This window comes from Polyodon spathula, chromosome 23 (genome assembly GCF_017654505.1).
Source record: "Polyodon spathula isolate WHYD16114869_AA chromosome 23, ASM1765450v1, whole genome shotgun sequence".
Classification (NCBI taxonomy): domain Eukaryota; kingdom Metazoa; phylum Chordata; class Actinopteri; order Acipenseriformes; family Polyodontidae; genus Polyodon; species Polyodon spathula.
The window spans coordinates 16,892,152-16,913,720 of NC_054556.1; the positions used below are offsets into that span (position 1 = coordinate 16,892,152).

Here is a 21,569-nt window from a genome sequence, read left to right on the forward strand (position 1 = left end):
TCAGTGTTCTTGAAACAATGAAACTGACCACCTTTACAACCAGCTGTATATGTATGACTGCTTGCATTTCACTATTTCCATTTGCTCACGAGTGCTTTCTGGTGAATTATACAGTGAAATGTAATGAATTTTGGAATGCCATCACACCAAGCAATCCGTTTTCTTTCCCCATCATGTCTGTACACAAAGATATTAACTTCTTGCACCACATTATTTCAGTAAAAAAAATCAAAAACTGGAGAAAAACATCTGAACATTGGCCTGGATTTTCATGAGTATTGAAACAACAATTTCTCACAGAATAATTCTTCTTTGGGGAAATGAGCCCACACAGACAATTGCGTGAAGTCACTTTGTGACGGGGTGCCCACCCCTTGTGTGTTATTATTTATGTATGTATTCATTTGTTGTTATTGTGTTTATGTGCGGGTGGTCGAGCACCATCCGTCTTTTATTATTTGCTGTTTGAGGCCGGTGAAAGCCAGTCTTATAATGTGTAGTCGGTGGGGATGGGTTTAAAACCCCTTCCCTAGTACCCTCGTGGGAACTTGGCTGGAGCCATAAGGTAATAATTGTATCAAATTTGGTAATTCGGTAATTAAATCCACCGAATATAAAAAGACACACTCCAGGCTTATTAGGCGGAGAGTGTCAGAGAAGAGATGTAAGTCTGTGGGGGAAAAAGGAACTAATCAACTGCTAAGTATGCTGGTTTCACAACCAGCATACTATTTGTTTACTGTTTGTTTGTTTGTTTGGCCATTGTGCCCCTTTCTTTAGTGTTTTGTATAAATATTTATTTTATTTATTATTTCCTAAATCTGCTGAGTGCTCTTGCGTTTCAGTTTTGCCCCACCGTAATCATGTTTTGACTTGCTTCCTGAACCTGAATTCACCACCCACACACCACACAATGCCATCTGTGACACATTTATATCTGAACTGTTGTCCAAAGCTAGACTCAAACAAAGTGCTGTTGAAAGATCTGCCAGTAACTGTTCCCGGACGTCTTTTCCGATTTCCTCCACCCTTCTCATTACTGTTGTGTCTGACAATTGCAATCCTTTCATTTGCTTTAAAATCACATTCTTGTTGTTGAAATCAGCATACAAGATTTCCGCAGAAGCAATAAAATACTCTTTAACAATTTCTGTGTCAGTGAAGGCTTTTTTACAGCATGCCAAAATCCATGCAATTTCAAATGATGCCTCCTTCAAGCACTCTGTAACTGAACTAGATTTTTAAATTATTTTCTGTTGACTTTTGAAGGCAGCAACAAGTTGTTCAATTTTATTTTTTATAGACGTACTGCCAGTGGGTATTTTCAACTGAATCCCGCATGCTCTGTTGTAAGATGTCTTTCTAAATTGCTGTGTTTAAAAGCTGAACAGTCTTGCTGACAAACTAAACAAACTGGCTTCACAGAACTTTCATTACAAAGAAAAACTGATCAGCCTACTTGTCTTGAAATTTTCGATTCTCTCTTCATTCTCCAGCTCCAGACTCGCTTGCGGACTCATGGCTCCTGCTATTTCCAGCCCCCTCTTGTTCGACGTTTAACAAATCGCTTTCATTTGTTTCATTTGCTTCTGTTTCTTTGTTATGTTTTGATTGTCTTTTTAACGGACCTAGAAAATTACGTATTCTTCCTTGAGTAACTTGCTCCACAAAATATACATACAAAAATCTCCACAAACCGCTATGCGCCGGTCATTGATGATGCACAGTAATAAAAACGCCTTTTTTAATCTCATTTTAAAATATGTGCATGTACCGGTGTACTAACCTTTGACCAGACAATGTCTTGTGGTCTGGATCAGCACACCTTGTTAATCTGGTAAAGTTAACAGTGCCATGGAAGGATGCTGTGGATGAGGCGTATGAGAGGAAGAAACTTCAGTATGCTCAACTAGCTGCTGAAGGGGAACAGCGAGGATGAAGAGTCTGAGTTTACCCAGTGGAGGTGGGTTGTTGAGGATTTGTGGCACACTCTACAACTTGGTTTCTCAGAGACGTTGGGTTCAGTGGCCAAGAGTTGCCTCGCAAAGTGAAGAACTTATGTGAAGCAGCAGAAAGGAGCAGGAACTGGCTGTGGATGAGACGAAAAGATTCTGGATGGGGATCTCAAGCAAAATAGAAATAAAGCAACACTGATGTACAGGTAAGTAAGCTGGGCTGAGCTGAGTGGTTGATGGAGGTGGGTGATGCTGGGACGCCAGAATCACTGTTGAGCCCTCTTGAGGTGTGAGGCTAGTCGACGAAACACAGAGGACGGGAGGTGCCCACTTGAAGACCCCAAAGATGTACCCTACTTAGCTCAATCCAGACGGTTGTCATGCTGATGCACCGGGGAGACCGCACTGGGTTGATCCCCGGAGCCAGCATTGCAGCCATTGTGTGTGCTGATGCGATGGGGAGGCAAAATAAGCTGATCCCTGGAGCCAGCATTACACTTCAGCAATCAACACCAGACAGAAGGATATCTACATCACCAGATGGAAAGGAACGCAAATGGATGGAGATGCTGATGGATCACATTAGTTTACTGTAAAGCTACGTCTTAGTTGGTGCTTATCTTGGCGAGAGCCGAGTTCAAATCAGCATGAAGTTCAACATCTACTCTCATGTAATGGAAGTCTTACATTTGATGTGATTACTGTCTTACACTATCATCACTGCGGTGACTTCAATGTGAACAGTCATCAAAAGAGTATGAAGAGAAACCATAACTTAAAAAAAAACTTAAGTGAACGTAATAAAATAATTTGTAAGATGAGTCCGGGTGCCGCCCTAAGGTTTACGAGGGCTGCCATTGGCTCATGGGCCGTGCAATGAAGAACAGTGGTGTAGGCTCTAAACGAGGGTCACAGGGGGTCACAGATTGCTGTACTGTGCAAGTTCTTTGCTATGCAGATGAGCACTCTCCAATAATAATATTATGCGTGTCTGTAGTAGGCCCGATTAAAAAAAATTGAATCCCAGTGAGTAGCTTTCACACATAAGTCATGTTTACACAGAATTGTGCATTTTGAGACAATAAAAACAACAACAACAACAAAATAACGCATTTCTAAAACTCAAATGTACAAGACTAGTGACCCCCTTTTTATCACCAGCTACCCAATTTCATTGAAGAACTCGATATCCCATATGGCAGTGGTTCTCAACCCTGGTCCTGGGGGAACACTGCCCTGCTGGTTTTTGTTCCAATCAAGCACTCAATTACATAACTTAACCCTTAATTGAACTAATAATTGGCTTAATTTTACTTTTTAAATAGAGTAGCTTATAAAAAGTTTAAGAATTTAAGATCATTATACAATGTTATACCTAAAATGAAATCTCCATCTGTTTAAAATAATTAAAAAGCTCAGATTAGGCAAATTATTAGTTTAATTATGTAAATGAGCGCTTGGTTGGAACAAAAACCAGCAAGGCAGTGTTCCCCCAGGACCAGGATTGAGAACCACTGCCATATGGCATAGCACTGATCACGTTAAGGCTGGGGCAGGCAATTCCGGTCCTGGAGGGCTGGTCACTCCTGGTGTTTGTTCCAACTGACCAATTAAGCTTCAAATAAGCACTTCATTGGTCCAATTAAGTAATTTAGTGTACAGTTGGAACAAAAAGCAGGAGGGACACCAGCTTTCCAGGACCGGAATTGCCCATCCCTGCTTTAACATCAAAACGCATTAGCTGCTGTTTACAGTTAAACAGTGGTCATGAGCAAAAAAAAAAAAAAAAAGTTTACTTAAACTTCAGGTAGTCAAATGCTGGCCACGCAAATAATGTAGAGCCACATAGTAGTACATCGTTGAAACTGAAACTGACAGCACAAAGGCACATACGAATGCAACTTATTTCAATTATACAGGGGTATGCAAAAAAAAAAAAAAGAAAAACCAATTCAGAACACGTGGCTGTAAAAGAAGTGCATTATTAAATTTGAAAAGCAAACATTTATGGTAATCTTGTCTTCTACCATTATTTACACTGTATACTGTTTTGCATGTTAACTGTATTTCCTGGTATGTGTGGTTTAGTTCATCTTACATACAGTGCTTATCATAACCAGTGGAATAGTCCAATCAATTATATATTTTATACTAATATTGCAAATCAATTTTTGCAGCAGTTATTTCATGTAATTGTAAATTATTGTTTTCTTTCAACTTTTTGTTTTATTATTATTATTCCACATCATTGCACAGACTCCACATAAGTAAACAGAAAATTCAGATACACTGTCTGTTAATGAGAAGTCTATGTATAAGTCTATAATATATTTAAAATGTGATCATGCTTGGAAATATTTGCTTTAATAAGAGAGGATGTTGCAAATATCGGTTCTAAGATGGTTTACAAACCTAAAACTTATACAGAAACCTACAGTGAAAAAAAAATGATGTACTTTCCATTGCATCTGTATACAGATATTTTAACTCAGCATTCCAATAAAAAAGCAATGGACATTTAAGTAGTTCGAGACAAACACCAATCACCAAATGTTTTAGTACAAATATTTATTGTGGAGAATGTGGAGTGTGCAATTGTACAGTTTTTAAGAAAGGTGGAGATGGGGAGGTGGTGGTTTATGATGAAATCAAAACGCAACTAAGAGGGAAGTGAAGAGGGTACTTATAGTGCTAACAATCTTAATTAGCTAATGATTCATTTTGGTGATGTGGAGATTGGTGTCTGACCCTCTTCCCGAACTTTAGTTATGAACGTCATTAAAAACAAAAAACTATGTTTTAAATGACTGTAAGAGCTGACAAAGCTGAAAAAGAGGGGAAATTGTCAAGTAAGTCCACTACTGCATTCTTACTTCACAAACTGATACAGTAGCTGGGTTCACTTCAGACAACACAGGTAGTCCCCACCACTGGGCAGGTCAGTGGGTTGCTGAGGATTCAAAAGTTATCTGAAACAGCCTTATACAGTATATATCATTTAGAAGTTTTGAAGAGTCACTGTCCTTTGTGATTAAAACCAAAACAACTGTGGTTATGACTGTTGACTATGTGACATTTGTTAAATCTCTTAATTTTTGTAAGTATTCCTGTGAAATAGTATACTGTCCATTATGAACAACATTACACAACTGTGTGTAATTTTCAATACAAACATGACCATAAATAAAAATAGCTGAAAGGGTTGAAAGCAAAGGTTACTGTTAGAAATGTTTGTATACTTGAAAAAGAAAAGTACACAAGAAATACATGGTCTCACTTCACATGTGTTCATATTCTAATTGTTCTGATTATCTTTTACAATTCACATGTCATTGGTTTTAGTCACAAAGAACAGTGCTCTTTCTTCACTTCTAAAGCAGTGGTTCACAACCCTGGTCATGGGGATCCCTTGATCTGCTGGGTTTTGTTTCAACTGAGCTCTGTTACTTAAATGAACACTCGATTGAACTAACAATTTAGTTAATCTTTTTAAAACTATTCTTAAGCTTATAAGAAGTTGGAGATTTCAAGTTCTATTAAATTTAATATGTAACTTGGAATCTCCATCTCTTTCAATTCATTCAACAGCTTTCATTAGGCCAATTGTTAGTTTAATTGAGTGTTCAATAAAGAAATTAAGTTAAAAAAGAGTAACACTGATCGAAGGCATATTAGGCTGTTTCAGAGAAGTTTTCAATCCTCAGCAACCCACTGACCTGCCCAGTGGTGAGGACTGCCTGTGTTGTCTGAAGTGAACCCACCCACTATATAAGTTTAGTAGTGTGTGCTGGAAAGCCTTGTCAGAACATGGGTGATGTAAGAGCATAGTGGCGCTCTTATTTGACAATTTCCCGTCTTTTTTGGCGTTGCCAGCTCTTACTATCACTTTTTTGTTTGTTCGTTTTTTTTTTAAAATAGAACGTCTGTACAGCACTGAAACACTACGTTTAAAAAGTCTGGAAAGTTTGGAATTACTCTATAAAGTTATTTGTTTCTTTAGCCATAAAACATCTGAAGAATATTGAAACGCAAGCATTGTGGCTGATTGCGCCAAACACTCAGATTTCTTTTTAGAGAGGAAGACCTCCAGGCTCCGTCCTTACAGCAGGTGGCAGCACGCGGAATGGACGGCACTGAACTTCTGTTGTCTTGGTGGTTGTAAGGATGTTTAGGGGATGATAAGTTCCGGTTGTATCAACGCGTCAAGCAACACGGAGAGTGAAAACAGGTAAGCATACAGATAACATTTAAAAGCTGTTGCATGCCTTGTTTTATTGTGTGCTGTTTTGCCGTCCTCTTTGCACTATGTAGTTTAGGACTGTGGATGGTTCACAGTCCGCGGATTGTGGTGGACCGTGAATCTCGCAATGCAGGGAATAATAGGAGAGGGTCGTTCCCGGTGCCCAAAATCTAAATCTAAATTCACTTTCAGTATTTAATCTCATTGGAAAACAGTCAGGTTTAGTGGAAACACACATACACATACACACATATATATATATATATATAATATATATATATATATAATATATGTGTATGTATGTGTGTATGTATGTATGTGTGTGTATATATATATATATATATATATATATATATATATATATATATATATATTATATGTATATATATATGTATATATATATATATATATATATATATATATATATATATATATATGTATATATATATATGGTATATATATATGTATATATATATATATATATATATATATATATATATATATATATATATATATATATATATATATATATATATATTATATATATATATATATATATATATATATATAGTGCCAACACATACATATATACATATATATACATGTACATATATATACATATGTATATCATATATATTATATATATATAATATATATAATATATGTTACACTTTTAAAAAACATGATAAACATATGTGTGAAATTTGTATCCGAATGATAAACATCAAAACAGAATAGCAGTCACTCATACATGGCAAGCCGAGTCCCTCGCAGTTCAGTACTTTGTGAATTGATGCCGTTTAAAAGCTTAACATTGACCCAGACTTATTAAAACGTGTTAATTTATGATACAGTGTTGACACTAGAACGACTAAAAACAGGATTAGTACTAGTCCTCGATTACCCAATATTAATTTAGGTAAAGTAAACTAAGATTAGTGCTAATGTGGGTCTGTGAAACTAGCCATTAAATTAGAGTTGATTGTCCTGATTAGTCCGGTATCAAATAGCAAATGAGGTAAAGCCATACCATTTGCCAGTCTACGTATGTGTTCAGAGAAATGTCAATTTATGTTTGTTTAATACGAACAGATCAAGAAACGATCGTTCTAATGCTGAGTAAATAATAGTGCAGTTGATTATAAATAAAATACAGGTTTATTATTTTCTTTTGTTTAAATCTTGAAAACATCACAGTACAGGGAAACCTGTATTAATAATAGTCAAAGAACAAGCAGAATGGGTCCTTCATAGGGTGTGTGTCTCATACCATAGGCATTTATTCTTTAATCAACACTATTGAATAGCCCATTTTCTTAATCCAGTTTAAGGTTTCCTTTGCAAACTGCTCTCATTTACCATTTTAGGCCATTTCATACTCCTTCATAAAACAACAAAGTATGAATACAGAGAGTCTATTATGTTGAAATTTGAAGTCGGACAAACCCAAATCAGTGTTTTCTTAGTGATTCATACACTAATTGTTCCAAAAATAAAATATAGGTCACTTTTCAGTTGTAAAAAGTTTAATTGGTATAAAAATATCCAATTTTAAAAACACCAAACTTTCATAATGAAAAAATGCAAAGGGTAATTTGGCACAAAAAAATAAATATTCAGGGTATCACGGTCAGCCTGTTAACAAGAGCTCAATATAGCGCTGATCTGTGTCCTGTAATGAAAACTTTAAAACCCTCGTGCCGTGCATTTCGTAATTTAGGGTAAGCAAGTTCAACTGGACTTAATATAACATGTCTGGTGAAGCGAACAAATCAGTGCATTTTTAAATGGTAAAAATAGTATTCTCTCAAATTGAGATTTTCACAGAGAATTTGATATTATTATTATTATTATGATTATTATTATTATGATTATTATTACACGGCATTGGTTCTGATTTATTTTCACCTAGAAAAAAATACAGCCTTGGTGATACAACAGAACAGATAAAACATATCAGTGAAAGGAAAGTTAGATAGATTTTCAGCAAAGCTGGCTGAAAATTTACCAATGGCTGGAGTTTAATAATGATATTAGTTGTTTGGTCTGCAGTGTGTCTGCACAACTGTAGTTTACTAACCGTTGTGACCTGTACAAACAACGCGGCTTAGAAAAAAACAAAAACGTGAAATAGAAATTTTGTCAGGCAATGGAGAGTGCTCTGCATCACAATGATGAACAGCTAGACAAACATAATGTTCCATGTTTACATTTACTTTTATTTATTTATTGTATTTATATAGCGCTTTTTATACAAAAGTATTGCAAGCATTGTACGGTACATAGCGGAAAAAAAAGAATAAACCACAGTGCATTTGTATTGCACGTCAGACATACAACTGCCACAGTCAGACCAGTTTAATATACACACGATCCAAAAGCATTTGTACATACAGAACAAACACTTTGTTGAAGAGTTAGTGAAAAGTGGTGACATTATTTTCCTTTGGATTCTAAATACATTTAAAAAATAATAAAATAAATGACCAAAGAAAGGGGCCCGTGGGTATTGTGCTTTGAAGGTGAGGTGCTCTTGATGTAAGGTTATACACTGTTCGTGTGGATGCACTGCCTGTGTAGACCTGCCTTGCAGCCGCATCTTGGATGCTTTTCAGGCCAGCATGCCACCAGTTTACCTTATCTTCCCCCTTCATTTATTTTTTACACATTCCTCTCGAGACGCTTTCTACGCACCCAGTTTCCCTTGGCCAGGCACTTTCTACATGCCCAGTTTACCTTCTCTCTTCATTTGTTTTTTTACACATAGCTCTTGAGTCACTTTCTACACTTGTGGTGTTTGTATTTTATGCAAAAATAAGACTTAAAATACCAGTCAAAAGTTTGAGTACACTTGCTGGAAACTAGGTTTTTTTCATAATTGACAATGTTTTACGTCGTATATGTTTCTGTAAGTACTTGAAAATGAAAACACATGTTACAATATACAAAACAAAACATAAGGAGTATCAAAGCAATGTTCAAGAAAATTAAAAATTGTCTCTAAATCTTGGATTCCTCACAATAGCCACCCTTTGCCTTAATAACAGCCTCACAAACACAAGGCATTTGGTTAACAAGTTTCAGCAGGAAATCACCCAACATGTCTTCCCAGCTCTTGTGCAGCAATTCCCAGAGATAGAACATAAGAACATAAGAAAGTTTACAAACGAGAGGAGGCCATTCGGCCCATCTTGCTCGTTTGGTTGTTAGTAGCTTATTGATCCCAAAATCTCATCAAGCAGCTTCTTGAAGGATCCCAGGGTGTCAGCTTCAACAACATTACTGGGGAGTTGATTCCAGACCCTCACACTTCTCTGTGTAAAAAAGTGTCTCCTATTTTCTCTTCTGAATGCCCCTTTTTCTAAACTCCATTTGTGACCCCTGGTCCTTGTTTCTTTTTTCAGGCTGAAAAAGTCCCTTGGGTCGACACTGTCAATACCTTTTAGAATTTTGAATGCTTGAATTAGGTCGCCACGTAGTCTTCTTTGTTCAAGACTGAACAGATTCAATTCTTTTAGCCTGTCTGCATATGACATGCCTTTTAAGCCTGGAATAATTCTGGTCGCTCTTCTTTGCACTCTTTCTAGAGCAGCAATATCTTTTTTATAGCGAGGTGACCAGAACTGAACACAATATTCAAGATGAGGTCTTACTAGTGCATTGTACAGTTTTAACATTACTTCCCTTGATTTAAATTCAACACTTTTCACAATGTATCCGAGCATCTTGTTAGCCTTTTTTATAGCTTCCCCACATTGTCTAGATGAAGACATTTCTGAGTCAACAAAAACTCCTAGGTCTTTTTCATAGATTCCTTCTCCAATTTCAATATCTCCCATATGATATTTATAATGTACATTTTTATTTCCTGCGTGCAGTACCTTACACTTTTCTCTATTAAATGTCATTTGCCATGTGTCTGCCCAGTTCTGAATCTTGTCTAGATCATTTTGAATGACCTTTGCTGCTGCAACAGTGTTTGCCACTCCTCCTACTTTTGTGTCGTCTGCAAATTTAACAAGTTTGCTTACTATACCAGAATCTAAATCATTAATGTAGATTAGGAATAGCAGAGGACCTAATACTGATCCCTGTGGTACACCGCTGGTTACCACACTCCATTCTGAGGTTTTTCCTCTAATCAGTACTTTCTGTTTTCTACATGTTAACCACTCCCTAATCCATGTACATGTGTTTCCTTGAATCCCAAGGGCACTTGTGGGTAGCTTTGCTTTGACTCTTCTGTCCAGTTTGTCCCATACAAGTTCTATGGCATTGAGGTCTGGAGACTGGGCAGGCCAGGTCATTAGATTGTTGTCCTTCACTTTCCTTCGCCAGATAGTTCTTGCACAACTTTGAGGTGTGTTTGGGGTCATTATCTTGCTGAAGAAAGAATGACTGCCCAACTAGCCGTAATTCTGATGGAATGGCATGCCTCTGAAGTATGCTAAGCCATTCTGGTTGAGCTTGCCATGGACTGGTAAAGATCACCATCTCTACCAGCAAAGCAACCCCAGACCATGACACTGCCTCCTCCATGCTTGACAGTGGGAACCACACATGCAGAACTCATGCGCTCACCACCTCTGCATCTTACAAATACTCAGCAGTTGGACCCAAATATTTCAAGTTTTGAATCATCAGTCCATAAGAGCGACTTCCACTCCTCAAACGTCCAGTTTCTGTGTTTTTTGGCCCAGGCAAGTCTCTTCCTCTTATTCTGCACTCTAACAGTGGTTTCTTTGCAGCAATTGTTCCAGTTAGGCCAGCTTCACGCAATCTCGTCTGACCAGTTGATGTTGAAACATCTGTACTTCTAGTAGCATTTAGGTGAGCTTGTATTTCAGGGGCAGTTAATCGCCGGTTTCGCAGACTTGTGACTCGAATGAACTTCTTCTCTGATTCTGAGGTCACCCTTGGCCTGCCTGACCTTGTTCGATCCTCGAGTGCCAGTTTCTTCAAATCGTTTGGTCTTGGCCACAGCAGTTACAGACACTGGCAAAGTTCTTGTGATTTGTCTTAGATTGACCTTCATTTCTTAAAGTAATTAGTCTTTTTAATTTGTGTATTTTGCCATTTTCTGCTCCCCTACATTCAGGAATGACAAACTTGTGCCTATGATACGTATATTTATAGTAATCATGGACCCTCACCTGTTAACTGGTGATAAAAGGTTAATTAGGTAACATGCTAGTTAACTCAGAGAACATCTAACAAAGACACTTTTATACTTAGACCAGTGTTCTAACGCTGTGTTATACACATTTCAGACTTTTAACTGACTTGGGCGTCAGACTGAAATCCCCATACTTTGGGTGACCATTTCTTTGAAATTGACAAGATTTACATTTTCATTTAAAAATTTAATTTTTGAATGCAATTCACTTATGATTATCAGCTTATATAAGTACACGTATCATATAATGAAATTAAGTGTACTATATAATATATACTGTAAATATGCATGAAATATTTGCACCACTTGTCATTTATTTGACTTTTTTTAAGTGGCTTAAACTAGTTTGTTCTTTTATTTTTCAATGAAACTTGCAAACACTCACTGGTATTTATATATTTAATTATCGTCAATCTAACATATTTATCATAAATATTAACATTCCTGTGTAAATGGCCATTTTTGAACACAAATTAACCAAAACTTGTAAAAAGGTATTTTCAAGTATTGCGTTGACACAGTAGGAGAAATATAGAGGTTGGAAAACAGTTGTAATAGTGTATTAAATGCAAAGACAACGTGTCTTTTTCATCTGTATAGTCAACAGAATGTTTCCATAGTTACCCTGCACTACCTAGGTGGCAGTAGCAGGTTTAAATATAACCACAGTTGTTTTTACATGCCTCTCTGGATTTTTCCGAACTTCTTTGTTTGCATCCTAGTCTGTTCTCTCGCACGCACTTTGTGTCGCTGCTCTGGACCGAAGACCGGCATCAAGGACGGACTGTTGCAGATCGGCTAGATTCTGCGTGCCCTGAACGCAGCCATTGTCTTGCCTCTTATACCCATTTCACACAGACAAGTTGTGATGGCTCAGAACCCGCACTGATGCAGCATTTTGGTCTGTGTGAATTGCCTATACCATCATATTTTATGCTCGCGAGGTGGTTCAGAGACAGCACTGAACTGTCTTAGCTGTTTGTGTAAAAGGCTGTGCCGGCACTGAAGTGCTGTAGTGGGCGTGGATTGAAAGTCAACATGTTTTTTCCACTCACTATCTTGGGAGTGTTTGGCTCCAAAATACGTCATTGTGTTGGCGTTCCATTACCAAGTGTAGCGTTCACACGAGCATCCTTTAATACAGCAAATACCAGCATCCACCGTATTTTCACTCTGCTTTTGCCTGAAGAGCTGGACTCTTTCTTTTAAATAGTGTATCGATGCCTTTGCAATACAATACACGACCTACATTGTGCCTGAAGCTCCTGCAATTTAACACTTAACAGGTTGTTACAATGTATAATATAACTGAAAATTAAAAGCAAACACGATCCAGCCAAATTTTCTACTTCGAACAACTATGTCGTTTTGCGATTGTTTGTTTCCATTGCCATGAACATGATCTGCTGACTGACAGGTTTGAAGGTTGTACTCGCATGATCCCTTTGCCTGTGTGAAAGGGTTGTGATGGTATTGTACCAGCATAGATTGTGCAGTTTGGTGCTGTGTGAATGAGTATTTTAAATGGAAACTGCAAGTTCTGTGCGATGGGTCAGTAGCACAGGGGTAATGAAGCTGAAACATCGCTCTTGATTGTGTGTGAATGGGATAGTGGAGCTGTAACATCACGTGTGTGTGTGTGTGTGTGTGTGTGAGAGGTAATGGAGCTGAAACATCACTCTTGCGTTTGTGTGTAAAAGGGGTAATGGAGCTGAAACGTCGCTCTTGTGTTTGTGTGTGTGAGGGGTAATGGAGCTGGTGTTGCATATGTCTATGGCAGGAAACTAGTACTGAAGTGCTGCTTTTGAACTCAAGTGAAAGCACCTTAACACAGACATAAAATACAATAACATCATAAAAAGAGGGACAGTAAAAAAAACATTGGAATTAGGGATGTAATAGGTTAAATGATAAATTCCTACTGTTTTTACTAATGGTTAACGTAGAATACAAATTGATCAAATGTGTCTGGCATCTGGGGTTTTGAAAGTAAATCCCCAACAAAACACATGCTCTTTACGCGCTGCCTCTGAACTCTGCATCTCCTCTGCCTGCTTTTTATTTGTCAACATGTTGTTGGGTTAGGCGTGGTTAGTCAACTGAGATCTCATCTAGCAAACTAGTCTCAAGCTGTCGATTTCCGATGTTCGCTGCTGCCATCAAAATAGAAAAGGGAGGAGACTGTAAAGGTGAAGTGTTCAAAACGAACACTTTCCTACACTGGAAAAAGTTACTGGTGCATTCCTCTGCCTGCAGGATGTCTCTTCCACTAACTGAATCGGTTGCATACAAGGCTAATGCCGGAACACGCCAACATGTTCATTTTTCAGAATAAAAACCACTTCATAGCTGCATTTTTTTTTTTTTTAAATAGTAATTTCAAAGTTCCACTTAGGTCAAATCTAAATTGGACCATATTTTGTTTTCTGAGGGAACGTTTTTGATTTTTAGCAAAAGACCGTAAGCTTTCTTGGATTTTCTTGTATAAGTAGTTGCTGCAGACCTTTATGTTGGATGACATTTTCATCACCTTTTGAGTACAGTGGTTTTAAATTATATAAACTATATTTACAAACCTAATTTGAATCTACATCTCCATAAAATCTGAACTTATGAATGACATTGCCACTGTGTTGAATATTACACCGCTACAGTCCAGCCAACACCACAGGCAGAAAGAAGCTGCCAAACAGTGGATTGCTGGTGGTTCTAGCACAGTGGGCCAGCCTGATCCCTGACTGCTGAATGGTTGTGTTTGTATGTGCAGGTGTTTGTGGGAAGGTTGGAGCAGCGTGTCTGGAGTACAGCAGCACTGTCAGCCTCAGGCAGCAGATAGACAAGTGTTTAGTACAGAGCACGGAGCAGGCAGCAGAATGGCTGGTGTGCTGGATCTATCTGCCCCTGAGATTCCTGAGCCCACTTTCCTGGAGAGTGTCCTGCGCTATGGCCTCTTCCTGGGTGCCCTCTTCCAGATTATTTGCATCCTGGCTGTGATCATCCCTTCATCCAAGCTGCAGGAGTCGGTAAGCACTTTTTATTTGGGTTATTCCATACCAACTCAACCAGAGCCATTGCCCAACCATCTCAGATTTTGCTAGAAAAATGATCTGGGGGTTTTCAAGCCCATGGAGTTCAGAAATACTAAATTTATTTTGTTTTAATTTCCCTTTTTGAACGGTGACCTGACAAAGGTCAACCTAAAGTGAAAAGTGACCTAACCAGACGAGTGTTATTCGAACTTCAGCCCAACCCTTTACCCTGTAGGGGATGTGGGTCCTGAAATGTTAATTTTGCTTTAAGACCCTTAGGGACCACTCTTCCAAGTTCTGTGAAACACTTCTGCTTTCAAGGCCCCCAACTGGTCACTAATCCCCTCTGAAATTTGAATTTTTGGTATTTCTACCAAGTTTAGGTTGAAACACATGTGTGGAGGGGCTCCAAAAAAATCACCCAAAGATATTTTTGGGTTGATGTTGATGAGCTCTACAAGAATCAGCAAACATTTTGGTATCTGCAGATTTTGTATTTTTGGCAGATTTCTGAAGTTGTGTTTGTCATGCATTTGAGCATTGCTTATGACCCCTTTGGCGAGGCTAAAGTACCACATAGTCCTGACTGAACTGGCGTTATTCTTCAGTTTGGCATTGTCTGGGGTTAGATCTAGAGTAAAAAGTGACAGGGTGTGCTTCCAGTGGTACTAGCTTGGAGCTGAGCGTTATGAACTTGGCTGTTGAACTTAGTTCCCTTTCAAGTACAAAAGTCTGAGCCTTTCATCCCTTTCTCTGGTTCAATGTTTTACATGAATATAGTTGTGTTTCAAGATAGAGGGAAGGGGCGGGAAGGGGGGGGGGGTGTGCCCTCCCCCCGTGGAACGTCCCCCCAGGAGAAAAGCACCTTGCAGGATGGCGCTTGGTACCATTTTCTATTCAGCCTTTTCAGGTACCCAGAGAGTGACCCAGCATTCGAGAGATTGAAAATTTGCAATCTTTGACCAGAAGCAATCAGATAAGCTTGTCGTTTTTTTTTTTTTTTTTTTTTTTTCTGCTTGTTTTTCCCCTTGGGATAAACCACTGAAGCAAAAAATTGTTTAAATTAGATTTTTACTGTTAGTCTTTTTTTTTTTTTTCACGGCGTTCTGGCCAGCGGCAGTAGCGGATTTGCTTGCTCCTGCACCCCGCAGATCGGTTACACAGTAGTATTAATATTATTTATTTTCTGTTTTCTACCTTCTCTCCAGATGGAGTTTTTTGTCTTGTTTTTGCAAGCGTATTGTGTTTTTAAGCTACATTTTTAAATGAGTTGTGGTTGAAGCTGCTCTATGTGTGTGCCTGCCTGTTTTATTCCAGGGGTTGTGCTTGCAGCTCACTGCTCAAGCAGTCACAGCGGTCTGGGCTCAGACTTTCTTGCAAGCCAGCACTCCTGGATGGGCACTGTGTTAGCTGTCAGGCTGCTCAGACTCGCTTGCAAGCCAGTTTTCCTGGTTGGCTCTGTGTTCGCTCTAGGGCTGCTCATGCCACAATAGGGGGCAGCTTCGGCACAGCTTTGTGAAGGCTTGTCAGCGGAAGAGAGCTGTAAACAGGTGCTCCTCAGGTTCTTGCATTGCATTCCTGTGTTGCTGCTTTGGTCATGCACAGTTTGCTTAGGCCCTGTCAGTACCACCTGTGCACAGTTTTGCACTGTACACTGTAGTACATTGTGCCATGTGCATTACTATACAGTCTTGCTGCAACAATACCTGTGTTATATTCTTGCACGACCTGCAAGAGCATAAGCATGATCAATGTGTATGGTTTTTGGACTGAGCATGCTCAACAGGCATTCCAGGATCACTCCTTTTATCAGGCCTGTGCAGTGCTCAGCATGAGTTTGGTCGAACGCAGACACAATCGCATTGCAGAACCGGCTCTCTTGACCCTCCTCTCGCAGGGACATGGTCCCCTCACCACAGTGTGTGGCACCGCCACCAGCGGATCGTGCTCCAGTTGCCAAATGACAGCAACGAGGCAGAAGCCTCTCGTGGTCTTCTATGTTGGCCTCGTCTCCTCCTCCTCCTCCTCTCCTCCCACCCCCACCTCATGAGGTATTGGAAGGCTAGAAGCCGCTGTTCCCTGGCTATTAAGACGCAGATGGATCGCATGTGGGAAGCCATCTCAGCACAGGAGCAGATTTTGGAGCCGCTGGATGAGATGTGCCCGGTGCAACCCACCCCTGCCCTTCCTGTGGTGCAAGCAGCTGTTGCAGGATGATCAATGTCTTTCGCTGCCTCTAACTCCTGAGGAGCTAGAAGAACTTGATCTGGAGGAGGACAAGCAGAGCTCACAGCCTTAGTGAAAAGAGCCACTGAAAGTGCCGTGGCCTGAGGAGTCCAAAGCGTTGCATTTTTGACAGCTTCTCAGTTCCTCCAGAAAGGCCTTGATTTCCCCCGGTCCACCCAGACTTTTTGCAGGAGGTCCAATCAACATGAGGACACCCCGGCTGTCCCCAGTGCTGATGACCTGCTGTGTTGGGTCTGTGACACAGAGGAGAAGGGGCTTGGCCACTTCCACCCTGTCACTGTATCCATCGCCTCCCTTGTACAGGGCCTCATTTGGCGGTCTTTTCCAAAGATGTGTTGTGCCCTAACAAACAGTGCAAGGTCACAAGGCATTGTTGAAATGCCTATCATGCAGTAGCTACAGCTACCCAGCTGGGTAACTACACGAGCATCCTGGTGACTTGCCAGTCGGCACTTGAACAGATCAGATTTGACTTTTATTATTGTTTGTTTGGTTTTTATTTTTAAAGGGGCAGTACTCTGTAGGCTACTTAGCAACAACGAATTTAAACGTCTCGTTCTTATTGAAGAATATTTCTGTACTGTTTCATTTAGAACACAGGAATAAAAACAATTATTTTACATGCTGATTTTGTGTGTGTGTGTGTGTGTGTGTGTATTTATATATATATATATATACACACACACACACACACACACACACACACACACACACACACACACAACACACACACACACACACATTAGGAACACCGTTTTTTTTTTTTTTTTTTCAGACCCCGTCTGTTTCACTGTGAAAGCCTGCATCGTACAGAATTAAAGAAAAAAAAAGTTGGTGTGAAAGGACCTTTTAACGAAGTTTTGTACTCCTAAAGTAACATTTAAACTTGTCAGCAATCAAAAGCAGAAGTCTTTATATTATTGGTTTTGGTGTACTGTTTAAAAGCTCTTGTGTATGTTGATGTAGTTAAACCTGCATTATTTGGTGGTCTTTCCGTGAATTCTTGTGTTTTTTCCGCAACTCTCCTGTGAAATGTACAAAAAATCACTGTGCCAAAATTGGATCCTTAGTTATTGGAACAGTAATCATGTTTTTTCCATGATACGTCGAGTCGCTTGCACAGTTTGCATTCAACTTGTGTGTGTGAATGCAGCTTGACGAGCCTTCGAAGGTTCAGAACTACCTCCGAATTCCTGGCTAGCAAGTGAACCTTCGAATACAGCACTACTCTCCACGCTCAGCAGTTAGTCCTTCAGTTTGCCCCCTTCTTTAACAAAGTTAGGCGTCTATGATTGAGACCTCTTGGACTGTTTGCTTCTGACGTTGATTAAAACACTGAATTGTGTTGCTTTTAGAATGAATTGAGAAATGTATTGCCCAGTTGATTTATGACCCATGATGTGTGATGCAGCAACATGTTTAAAAAATACAACGCCGGGTCCCCAAGTGTTTCACCTGGGTGAAGCGCAGCCCCATGGAGCGCAGGGTAAGTCGTACACCACAGGTTTCCTGGCTGGCTTGGTCATGGGATCGGAGGACACCCACTGAACCTTCAGGTCTCCTGAGCCATGGGGGGGTATGTGCTGCAGTGAGCGGAAAAGCAATTGGGTATTCCAAATTGGAAGAACATCAGGGGTAATGATCATTTAAAAAAAAGTTTTAAAAAAATACAATGCTGCCATAGGGACAACACGGGACAGCAAACTTAAGGCAATGCGTTTCTTGTCCACTTTGCAGGTGTTCTGTAGCATTTCAAACTTGCCGAACTAGAAGAAACGGAATTTGTTTCAGAATTGTATTTGGGTAAATACTGTAGCTTTTGAGAATCTAGCCCAGTATGCCCTGACACATCCCAGGGTCTATGTGATTAGTACACCTTGCATAGTGAACTGGAAGAGACTAGTCACTTTCAAGAAACAGGTTTGCCATGCTTGTTGTAGGGAGTTCCTGTCCGGACAAGCCCAGCCATGTTAAGAGGATTTTTTTTTTTTTAAACAGACTTCGAGCTGGCATGTGACAGAACAATACTGAGTAACTGGGTCAGGCAATGAAAGGTTTTTTTTTTTTTTGGTACTGTATTCATCTGTTTGGATGCAAAGGCTGATAGTGAAGAACATTCAGTGAAAGCTACTTTTTAAAATCTTTTATTGTGCAACTACAAGATATAGTTATAAAAGTTGTATTTCGTTTTCCATGCCAAAGACTATAGTGGATTTAAATCCAGACCTCGCAGAAATAATGACGTTGCTTTTGCAGCCTGCAAAGAGAAATCTGTTGAAACTTGCCTAGATCAGTTCAATGCTTGATAATAGAAATGTGTTAACTTGCCTAGTGATCAGTTCAATGCATGATAATAATGCGCAGGAAAGCTAGGATTTCATATATGAAGATGGATAAACATGCTATTTGAAAAGGACAGTGTTTGTAAATAACCCTATCATTTTACTGAATGTTGACTTAACTGAACTCGCCCCTCCTTTCAGGATGCGGAACCCTTTGAACGCAGTGTGGATCAGACGAAGAAACCGAAGGGGCCTGTCCCTCTGCCGAGACAGAAATCAAAGAAAGAGAGCAAGAAAAAGAGATGAGGGGACCGTGGACACCTGTCAGGAGTATTTAGCCCTGATAGAGATTCAAAATTGTCTTCAAAAAGGGTTACGTTGTAGTGTAACTTTCAAAAATATAAACCTGTGCGTCTAGTATTTCAGTTTGATTTTGTTTTGCAGTTTTAAGTAAATATGCACAAAATCTGATTTGCATTTAAGTTCAGAAGTTTTTTAGCAGTGATTTATTGAACATAAGTTACAAAGCTTTAGCTGGCATGGCAGCTGAATGTTGCATTGCTGTATATACACTACCTTCCAACAAGTATTGGGGCTGATGAATACATGAACCAGGGGGATGGGTGGCCACTTGTTGTATTTTACACCCTTGCTTAATAAATATCTAGACATCCCTGAACATTTCACTGTCTCCTCTTCAAGTGTATGCAAAAGATTTGAAGTAATCCATTCTACAGGGGATATTTCTTGCACAATAAAACTTGGCCTAATGTCTTACTTACTTCTATCAGAGCGACACACATGACGGTGCACAGCAGGTATTCTCTGTTAAACATGCACACACATGAAGGTGTGCAGCAGGTATAATTGGGGGTTGTTTGTTTTAGAGCAGTATTATAGGAGGTAGTGCATTGTTTAAATGTTAAAAAAAGAATTAACTGATAACAGCAAATGATATCAACTCCATGAACACTTTAGAACCTGTCTGCTGACTTGGAATTGACATCACTGTGAATTAAAGAAATCTCTGTCTGCAAGCCATGCTTTGTTAGTGTTGCACTTGCTTGGTCATTTTACCTGGAGGGTGAAATTGTCTCCTCCCCTTTCCGCTACAATGATTTAATTCCTGTCTTTGACCAATAAGGAGTTTCTCTTCAGTTCTAGCTGCCTGCCATAGACATGTTTAATTGGGGCTGATCAGCCGAAATGATTTATATCTATAACAAAAACATTGTAAATGTAAAACAACACGTTAGAAAAACGCAACAGCCATTTAGACCAAGTTAGGAGAAGCAATTGGGGCAATCTTGTCAAGCATAAAGGAAATAGGCACAATTGGAAAGCTGCTGAGGCCCAAAATTCATGATACTGTTGCTTCTGACTTGGCTTCTTTTTTTGATTGCTCCAGTTTACATTGAAATGCTCATTTCCTTATAAGCTGGCTTGTAATCAGAATAAAGATGCTGAGACACATATGTGCCAAGGAAAGTGCTCAACACAGACTGAAGTGTTCTTGGTTATCCTTACAAGCATTACTACAGAAAGAAAGACAGCCAGGGAATGGGAGAGGCAGCATACTTGTCTGCCCTTGTGATGATTTGGGAAGACACACAGACAACATGCAGGTAAGGCACAGGTAGATCAGGGCACACATGGAGAGACATTTAGCCCATACATACACGAATACCTGAAAGAGCATGAAGCAATACATATCCAACAATGAAGATGATGAAGAAGACCAATAATGGCAATGACCGCAAGAGATAATGAGTAAGTGTATGGGAAGTGACAGTTGATGGGGCAGGCATTGCAGATTCAGGTCTGGGGTGTTGGAGCCTTTTTTTTTGGTTTTGTATTGTCAGTGTTTTTTGTTGCAGATGTATCTTTTTTTAAATATAAGTTTAGTCGTCTCTAATTTTTTACCTCGGTTTTCTCCCCAATTTACTTGTCCGGCACTATAGGTCTGGTGGCCTAGCTGTGGATCGACAGTGCGAAAAATGACAGATTGGCAGGAGCACGTTTCAGAAGACTTGTGCTCCAGCCTCTGTTCCCTGAGTCGGTGGGGGGATGCAGATAATTGGGCACACTGCATCATTTGCATGCACCATGTAAGAAATAATGAAACTGAGGGAACAGAGGCTGGAGCACAAGTCTTCTGAAACGTGCTCCTGCCAATCCATCATTTTTCGCACTGGATCCACAGCGAGGCCACCAGACCTATAGTGCCGGACAAGTAAATTGGGGGTCAAAAATTAGAGACGACTAAATTTATATATAAAAAAAGTTAAATTTGCAGACGACACAAAAGTAGGAGGAGTGGCAAACACTGTTGCAGCAGCAAAGGTCATTCAAAATGATCTAGACAAGATTCAGAAGTGGGCAGACACATGGCAAATGACATTTAATAGAGAAAAGTGTAAGGTACTGCACGCAGGAAATAAAAATGTACATTATAAATATCATATGGGAGATACTGAAATTGGAGAAGGAATCTGTGAAAAAGACCTAGGAGTTTTTGTTAAGAACATAAGAAAGTTTACAAACGAGAGGAGGCCATTCGGCCCATCTTGCTCGTTTGGTTGTTAGTAGCTTATTGATCCCAAAATCTCATCAAGCAGCTTCTTGAAGGATCCCAGGGTG

General features: G+C 39.5%; 1 protein-coding gene across 1 annotated transcript; it reads left to right on the forward strand.

The window, feature by feature from the left end:
• Positions 1–6,047: 6,047 nt before the first annotated feature.
• manbal (mannosidase beta like) lies at positions 6,048–19,699 on the forward strand. Its single transcript, XM_041224562.1, has 3 exons — positions 6,048–6,183; positions 14,139–14,394; positions 19,131–19,699. Exons 1-3 carry the CDS (start codon positions 6,131–6,133, stop codon positions 19,233–19,235), a joined length of 414 nt encoding a protein of 137 aa, XP_041080496.1. The 5' UTR covers positions 6,048–6,130; the 3' UTR covers positions 19,236–19,699.
• The last annotated feature ends 1,870 nt before the right edge of the window (positions 19,700–21,569 follow it).